The sequence below is a fragment of the Prionailurus viverrinus genome, chromosome D1 (assembly GCF_022837055.1).
Source record: "Prionailurus viverrinus isolate Anna chromosome D1, UM_Priviv_1.0, whole genome shotgun sequence".
Lineage (NCBI taxonomy): Eukaryota > Metazoa > Chordata > Mammalia > Carnivora > Felidae > Prionailurus > Prionailurus viverrinus.
Genome location: NC_062570.1, coordinates 108,817,785 through 108,825,953, shown reverse-complemented (window position 1 = coordinate 108,825,953; position 8,169 = coordinate 108,817,785). Strand labels below are relative to the sequence as shown.

At 62.2% G+C, this 8,169-nt stretch overlaps 2 protein-coding genes across 6 annotated transcripts; both read left to right on the top strand.

Moving 5' to 3' along the window:
- The first annotated feature begins 194 nt into the window (after positions 1-194).
- On the top strand, positions 195-3,689 carry DNAJC4 (DnaJ heat shock protein family (Hsp40) member C4). 4 transcript variants are annotated; one of them, XM_047878252.1, is made up of 6 exons: positions 195-645; positions 1,538-1,631; positions 2,127-2,308; positions 2,409-2,516; positions 3,294-3,380; positions 3,474-3,689. In XM_047878252.1, exons 1-6 carry the CDS (start codon positions 521-523, stop codon positions 3,601-3,603), a joined length of 726 nt encoding a protein of 241 aa, XP_047734208.1. In that variant the 5' UTR covers positions 195-520; the 3' UTR covers positions 3,604-3,689. The 4 variants fall into 4 exon arrangements, with proteins under 4 accessions (XP_047734208.1, XP_047734207.1, XP_047734206.1 ...); XM_047878251.1 differs by having other exon boundaries at positions 197-645; positions 2,406-2,516; XM_047878250.1 differs by having other exon boundaries at positions 202-645; positions 2,409-2,570.
- Positions 3,690-4,011: 322 nt separating this feature from the next.
- Positions 4,012-7,409, top strand: VEGFB (vascular endothelial growth factor B). Of its 2 annotated transcripts, none has more exons than XM_047823531.1 (7): positions 4,012-4,312; positions 4,884-4,926; positions 5,235-5,431; positions 5,611-5,684; positions 5,881-5,916; positions 6,264-6,398; positions 6,972-7,409. In XM_047823531.1, the coding sequence occupies exons 1-7, from the start codon at positions 4,253-4,255 to the stop codon at positions 6,991-6,993; spliced, it is 567 nt and encodes a 188-aa protein (XP_047679487.1). In that variant the 5' UTR covers positions 4,012-4,252; the 3' UTR covers positions 6,994-7,409. The 2 variants fall into 2 exon arrangements, with proteins under 2 accessions (XP_047679487.1, XP_047679486.1); XM_047823530.1 differs by having other exon boundaries at positions 4,019-4,312; positions 6,163-6,398.
- The last annotated feature ends 760 nt before the right edge of the window (positions 7,410-8,169 follow it).

The following is an 8,169-nucleotide window of genomic DNA, read 5'->3' as shown; positions in this document are numbered from 1 at the left end:
AGGACGGCAACGCCGGCGTCTTTCCGCAGGTCCGCGGGCCTCGACCTCGTTGGGTGGGCCCGAGGCGCCAAAGGCCAATGGGCGTGCGGGGGTGCGGCCTTCCGAAGCAGTCCGGGCCTTCCGGCTTGGTGGGCGTGGCCCGGGTGTCTAGGCCAATGAGAACGTGGAGGTGGAGCCTGAATAGGCGCAGAGACGGCCGTGGCCGCGAAATCCGTGAGCGCGGCGGAGGCGGGGCTTGGCGTGGCCCCTCCTTCACCTCCTCCCGCCAGGGTGGTGGGGAGAGGGTCTCCGCGTCCGGGACTGGTTGTCCCGGACGCTGAGACCAGTGTGGAGGAGGGCCCAGGACGCGCGGGTCAGAAGCAGGGACAGATTCAGGACACTGGGGTCTGGTCCTGAGTAAAGGAGGCCCCACTGCCCCTGGGTCTCCCAAGCCTGCTTCAGTTTGCCTTCGCAAGTAAACGGGGCTGGACCCTCCACTTTGGCCCCGGAGTGCTTGACGTCTGGTCCCATCCTGGTCTCAATGCACTGCTCTTTGTGGCCTCGTCTCACCAGCCGTCTGCCTGTCGCCATGCTGTCCCTGTGCCTGTGCCGGTTATGGCCCCGCAGCCCTCCCACCCGGCTCTTCTCAGCGGCCACCGGGCAGCGGTGAGTCGGGGGCCGGGGGGCATGGCCCCCGTCACCCAGTGGGTTGAGGAAGGCCTGCCCAGCTCTAGGCTTGGACCTGGGTACTATGATAGTTGTGATCTCTGTACTTGCTGTCAGGTGCTGTACGGGCTTGTTTCAGGTAACCCTCACCTTCACTACTGAGGACACAAGATCAAAGATTAAGGGACGATCCCTCAGATCATACAGCGAGTTAAGTGGCAAAAAGTGGAATTTGAGTCCAAGCCAGGCTCAGTGCTCTTTTCACAACTCTAGTGGTCAAGCATCACTGGGCATAACTCACTTGGGGGCTTGGGGGCGGGGATGGGGGGTTTACAAAAATACAGATTTCTGGGCCCTGTTCCGCAGGAATTAAGTGGGGGCTGAGGGATCTGTTTTTGTTTTGTTTTTTTTAATATATTGTTTTTAACAGTTTATTCCCTTTTAGAGAGTCAGAGTGCAAGCAGAGCAGGGGCAGAGAGAGAGGGAGACACAGAATCCGAAACAGGCTCCAGGCTCTGAGCTGTCAGCACAGAGCCTGATGCGGGGCTTGAACTCACGGACCGCGAGATCATGACCTGAGCCGAAGTCGGACGCTCAACTGACGAAGCCATCCAGGCGCCCCTGGAATCCGTTTTTTTTAAACGGGCTTTCTGGGTGGTTCTGAGCCAAGGGATCTGAGGGCTACACTATGAGATGTTCTGATCTGCACCATGCCTGAAGTGTTCAAAAAGGGAGGGATGATTTGGAGATAGATCTCCCTTGGCAGCAGCCTCAGCTTTCTCACCTCCTGGTTACTGACTTGAAGAGTGTGGCCCAGAAGGACTGAGAGGCGGAGGAGAGGAATATTCTCTGTGTTTCCATAGCCCCTGCAGTTTTTGGCCTGTCTCCACAGGTCTGGCCCCAGGAACTACTATGAACTGTTAGGGGTGCATCCTAGTGCCAGCACTGAAGAAGTTAAACGAGCTTTCTTCTCCAAGTCCAAAGAGGTACCAGTGGCCCTGGGTGGGGAGGAGGGGGTGTAAGTCTGAGCCAGATAGGGTACACTTCACATTCCCAGGAATGGTGCTGAGTGGCTCACTCTGGATGGTGCCACATTCCCTTGGCATGTATAGAGAGCGAGAGATGCCCCAAGGGCAGAGGTTAGGCCCGTTGGGAGGAAAGGTTGGGGGTAGGAGCCAGGGGTTGTGTGTGATGGGCTGGGCTTGTTTCTTTTGACCTGCCTGCTCTAGAGAAAGCTTGGACCGGGGCATATTGCTAGAGCCAGGCAGCTGGTGGGGAGGGCTTGAACAAGGGGAGGGGGCAGGAGTCTGTGCTTCCTGACTCTCTGGCCTTCTGGACGGGTGGGCAGCCCTGACAGTGAGGGTTACTGTCCAGGCAGGGCCTCTGGGAATGATCTGAGCCTTTGTGGGTGGACATGGTGGGGACGGGTTCTGTGAACGGACGTGGAAAAAGACCTGAAGGGAGTCCTGCCCCCCCCCCAGCTGCACCCCGACCGGGACCCCGGGAACCCGGCCCTGCATAGCCGCTTTGTGGAGCTGAGCGAAGCATACCGAGTGCTCAGCCGGGAGGAGAGCCGCCTCAGCTATGATCGCCAGCTCTGCTCAGCCACTTCTCCAAAGTCTCCAGGAAGAACAGCCCGTCCTGGGTCTGCTCAAGCACACAGGTACAGTCGTCCTGCCCCTGGCCTCGTCCCCCCCCCCCCCCCGCCCCCCGTCTCCCAGGGGGCCTCATCCCCACCTTGTCTTTCTTCTCCCTCCCAGCAGCTCCTGGGAATCCCCCAATGCCCAATACTGGGCCCAGTTTCACAGTGTGAGGCCTCAGCGACCAGAGTCGAGGCAGCAGCAGCACAAACACAACCAGCGGGTGCTGGGGTACTGCCTCCTGATCATGTTGGCGGGCATGGGCCTGCACTATGCTGCTTTCAGGTGCATCCCTGCCTTCTCCCTGGGGTGATGGGCAGAGGGCAGAGGGCCGGGGAAGCCCAGTGTGGTCAGCCACGCAAGCCCCCCACCCCCGTGGCCTGCACTTCTGTGCCTCTCCAGCTAAGAATTGCCCGAGACAGGTCTCCGGGGCCTCTCCTTACTTGGCAAAGGCAGCTCTACACTCGCTGAAGGCGAACGTTGTCATTTTCAGGGTTTTGTGATTTGAATGTAAATCTTTGATGCCGGCTGCCAGGGTGTGCTGGAGCCAACGAAAATCGTGCACTCAAAGGAAATGCATTGGAACTGGGCCTCACAAGCAACTGTCCTCCCTTGTTTGGCAATCGGCTGTCTCCCTGCCACTTTTATGCATGGCACAGACACTGAGGTTCTATGACAAAGATACCTAAAGGCTGGTGCCCACTGCCTAGTTCAGTGATGGGAGTTAGGTGTAACGCTCTTTCTAGTCTCCTGTGAGGAACACCCTGGTGTTTGGAGCTGCTGTCACCACCTTCAACAAGACAGCCAGGGACCTGGGTCATCAGTGGTCCCTGGATAAGCCCCGGCCCTTCGGTGCCCCTCTCCCTGCCTAGCACAGGCAGTTAGGCAGAGGTCCTCACAGATGGAAAACTTTGAGACCCTAGAGTGGCGTGGTGGGTGTGGGGGTGGGGTGGATCTCGGGGACAGCAGGGATTGGGAAACCCAGGGTTAATTGCAACCCCCTTGCAGGAAGCTGGAGCAGATCCACCGCAGCTTCATGGATGAAAAGGATCGGATCATCACAGCCATCTACAATGACACACGGGCCCGGGCCAGGTCCGTCCCTGCTCTGTCCTGCCTTCTCTTTACTGTCCTGACATCACCCTCCAGGATCCTCTGTCCTGACCACCCAGGTGCTCTCTCCCGCAGGGCCAACAGAGCCAAGCTCCAGGAGCGAGTGCAGAGGCAGCAGCTGCAGCCCCGACCTGGAGGCCCAGAGATCCCAGAGATCGTGCCTCCGGGCACAGGCCCCGGCCCCGGCCCCGGAGCGGCCCGCTAGGACGGGGCCTGCTCTGTGTTGTTACCTCCTTGCTACCCCGGGGGACTCCCACTCCCCAAAACGCGTGCAATAAAATGATTCTCAAAGCTCATGTCCAGCTCCTTGCTTCAGGCCCAGCGCCCCCATCCCGGGCCTCGCCGGGGGGAGGGGGGGAAGGAGGGGTGGACAGCACCCCGCCCTCCGGGTCCTGGCGGCTGCGACCCGAGAGCCCGGCCCCCTGGGCGGTGCGTCCCCTTTCCCCTGCTGTGGCGGGAGGGGGTGTGTGGAGGGGGCGGGCCCCGGCGGCGGCCTCGCCCCCCCCCGCCCCCGCCCCGCCCCCGCCCCGCGGCCCGGTGGGGAGCGCGTGTCTGGGTCACATGAGCCGCCCGCCCGCCAGCCCGGGCCCGGCCCCCCGCCGCCCCCGCCGTCCCCGCCGCCGCCCGCCACCACCGGCCGCCCGCCCGCCCGGCTCCTCCGGCCTCCGCTGCTGCGCTGCGCTGCGCTGCCTGCGCTCAGGGCTCGGGAGGGGGCCGCGGAGGAGCCGCCCCCCGCGCCCGGCCCCCGCCCGCCGCGCCCGGGCCCGCGCCATGGGGCTCTGGCTGCCGCCGCCCCCTGCGCCGCCGGGCTAGGGCGATGCGGGCGCCCCCGGCGCGCGGCCCCCGCGGGCACCATGAGCCCCCTGCTCCGCCGCCTGCTGCTCGCCGCGCTCCTGCAGCTGGCCCCCGCCCAGGTACGTGCGTCCCCGACATCCCGCCCGCCCGCCGTGCCCTCTCTCAAGGTTGGCGGAAGTGGGGAGACGCGGAGCGGCCTCGGCCTCGGGGATCCGCGGGGTCGGGCTGAGGACCGGGGCGTGGCGGGAATCTGGCCAGGGCATCCCCCGGGAGGAGTCCCTGCCCGCCAGCCCGCCAGCCCGCCAGCCCAGCCCCGGGCCACTCCCCTGCTCCACCCCGTCCCCGGGCTCGACCGGGGGCGGAGCCGCTCGGTCCCCGCAGGACTCGGTTGGGCGCCCACTGTGCCCCCTCCTGACCTGAGGCCTCCGAATCCGTCGGGCCCCAGGCTTGGAGATTCGACGTCGCCGCCGCCACCGGCAGAGTGCGCCTGGCGGGTCGTGGCCAGGGCAGGTCCCGGGTGGCCAGGAGAGGACAGGTAAAGCTAGAGTGACCCCAGGAGCAGAGCAATCGGGGAAAAATGTCCTAGAGGAGTTGAAGCCTTTAGACTGCAAGGGCAGACCCCTGGGAACAGCGACAGGGCTAGCCCTTCCTAGAGAGCACTTTTGAGTTCAGTTCTCTTCTCTCCTACAGGGCCCCGTTTCCCAGCCTGATACCCCCGGCCACCAGAAGAAAGGTAATAGTAACAATAACCGCGCTAGCCATCATCAAGAGGGTTTGCTCATCATCTTGTGTAATCAGGGCCACGTTCTAAGATGCAAACTTTTTTATTCTGCCCATTTTACAGAAGAGAAAATTGAGGCAGTGGGGTTCCTGGGTTCCTGGGCAGGGGAAGACAGGTTTTGAGGGCAGAGAGGGAGCTAGTGGAGGGTGGCTGGGACGAAGGAATTAGGGAGAACAGCTGCAGGGTACGGGAGATAGGGGAACCCGGGAGCGGCTACAGGAAACCCAGTGGGGGCTTAACACTTACGCTTCTGCCCCCAGTGGTGTCATGGATAGACGTGTATGCCCGTGCCACCTGCCAGCCACGGGAGGTGGTGGTGCCCCTGACCGTGGAGCTCATGGGCACCGTGGCCAAGCAGCTGGTGCCCAGCTGTGTGACCGTGCAGCGCTGTGGTGGCTGCTGCCCTGACGACGGCCTGGAGTGCGTGCCCACAGGGCAGCACCAAGTCCGAATGCAGGTACTGGGGCCGGTGGGGCGTGCCCAGCTGGGGTGGATGCTGGGGCTCCGGGGGGTGGTGGTGGGAGGAATGGCCAGAGCCTTGGCTGGGCAAGCTGTTCCTCCAGCCCACGGAGCATTCCCTTCCTCTGTATCTCTCATGATCTCTCACACCGTGTGTCCCCTATCTCTGGAGTACAGATACTCATGATCCGTTACCCGAGCAGTCAGCTGGGCGAGATGTCCCTGGAAGAACACAGCCAGTGTGAATGCAGGTGCCAGCCGGGCCCCACTTCTGAGCTCCCAGAGACCAGGCTTGGGGGCTGCTGGGCATGGGGGTACACCACAGTGGAGACCAGGTTTCCAAGACTGGAACTGGGTTAGGCCTGGGATCTGGGGTAAGAGCAGGATGCTCGGCTCTTCTGATTCTCTTCCTCTTCCTTGTCTCTGTCTGTCCCTCTTACTTTTCAGACCAAAAAAGAGAGAGAGTGCTGTGAAGCCAGACAGGTGAGTCTCATGGGCTCTTGCCGAGGTGGGGTTGGAGCCCAGACCCCACACCCAGGATGTAACGTGTGGATGGGGCAGGGGGTGTATGAGTGTGCCGGGAGGCTGCAGTCCCGCCCCCTCTCTCTCCCCCCACTGTGTCCCCCTCTCCCCTTTTCCTCTGCTCCCCGAGTCTGTGTGCTCCGATCCAACCCCAGCTCCCGGGAAGACTTTTCCTTCCCGCCCCAGACATGTTGCTTCTCCTCCTAGGGCTTCCACTCCCCACCACCGTCCCCAGCCCCGCTCTGTTCCGGGCTGGGACTCTGCCCCCGGAGCACCCTCCCCAGCTGACATCACCCATCCCACTCCAGCCCCAGGCCCCTCTGCCCACGCTGCACCCAGCGCCGCCAGCGCCCTGACCCCCGGACCTGCCGCTGCCGCTGCCGACGCCGCAGCTTCCTCCGTTGCCAAGGGCGGGGCTTAGAGCTCAACCCAGACACCTGCAGGTGAGGACTGGTGGGGTCGTGTTTGTTTGGGGAGGCATCAAGGCCCTTGGAGCAGGTCCAAGGTGAGCCTGCCAGTGGGAGAAGAGCCAGGGGAGAGGAAGCTATTGAGTGTGTTGAACAAATATTGACCAAGGCTCACGTTCTAAATGTGGGAGTCAGACGTCAGGATTTGTGACGCCAGCAGAGGAGGTCAAGGGCTGAGGTAAGGGGCACCTTACGGTGCGGATTTTGAGCGGTCAGAGATGCCCTGGAGGAGGTCACATCTGCAAAGTGGGAGAGATCGCTTTCCAATTTGCAAAGCTCTGGGCCTTGCTCAAAGCCCCCGTGGTAGACATGTGTGCCCTCCTCGTGGGCTCGGAGAGGCCAGGGGACAGAGTGGAACCCTTGTCCACCCTTGTCTGAGACGCTGCTCACCACTCCTCCCTTCCGCAGCTGGGCCACGGGGTGACCTCATGTGGGCTCGCCAGGAGTGTTAGGAGAGAATGGGGTTCACAGAAGGTGACAGGAGGGTGGACCTAGGGAGCAGGGGCTGAGCTGTGCCCGCATGAACAGAACCCTTCCTCCCTTCCTCAGGTGCCGGAAGCTGCGAAGGTGACACGTTGCCTTTCAGACTCAGCAGGGCCACTTGCCTCACAGGCCACATCCCAGAGGAGGACAACAGGGCAACGTGTTGAGAAGTGCCCAGTCCCTAGACCTCAGTGTGGGCAGAAAGTGCTCCCGGACCTGGGCCTCTCAGAGGACTTTCCAGCTGTCCCTGGTCTCTCCCAAGGCCGCCCTCCAACAGGGTGGGCGGCCGGACGAGGAGATGTGTCGGCAGCACCAGGGGTCACGGACGAACTCGGGAGAGAAGGGGTCCCGTCTCGATTTTCAACCACCAGGTGCAAGCGAGCGTCTTCACAGCTGGCTCCACTGTCCCCTCCCCGAGGCGCCAATCCTCTGCAGATACTGGGGACTTGGGCTGCGGTGTTAAGAACTGGGACCCCCAACCCTGATAAAAGAGATGGAAGGATCTGTCCCTGCCTGTGTCATTGTTTGCCGCTGTCCAGGCTGGGCGACTCAGGCCCTCTGCATCGCACTACGTCCTAGACCCCGAGCCTGTCTTACTCCCTCATTGTGTAGACGGAGGCAATGAGGTAGAGCCAGAACTGTGCGCTCTTCGCGATCCTGTTACATCCAGGCCCTGCCCCCCCTGCTCATCACAAAAGCTCCTTTCTGGAAGGAGACGGTCCGTTATGGCCAGTGACCTTGAGGTGGGACCCAGATCCGCCGAATGATCTTGGCTGTCGCTGCCCCCTCTTTCTGAGCCTCAGCTTCCACAGGCGCATATGGAGGGAACGGACGGACGACTGCTATGGTCCCAGCCCTTGGGCTCCAGGAATGTGTCTTCACTTGATAGAAAAACCCATCTTCTCTGGCAGGCGGCACTCCGTTTTTGTTGCTCTGTATTTAAGCTACTTCCTTCAGCTTCACTCTAAAGCCACGCACCTGCCCTGTCCCCACCTCCTTGAAAGGGAACTGCCAAAGGGCTGTGGCTGGTGGGCTTGGTGCGGGAGACACATTTCCTCAGCCCAACCAATTTCCCCCCACCCTCACCAGCCCCTGCTTGGAATTCTCCTGACCTTTGTCTGACCCAGCCTAAGCTCAGTGCCCAGCCTTCTCCCTGCAGCCTCCAGGGCCCCTGGGGTGGACCACAGGCCATCTTTGGGTATCCATGCTTTGCCTTGCTGGGGCAGGACATTCGGGGACAGAGGTTCACCGGAGGCAGAACGCA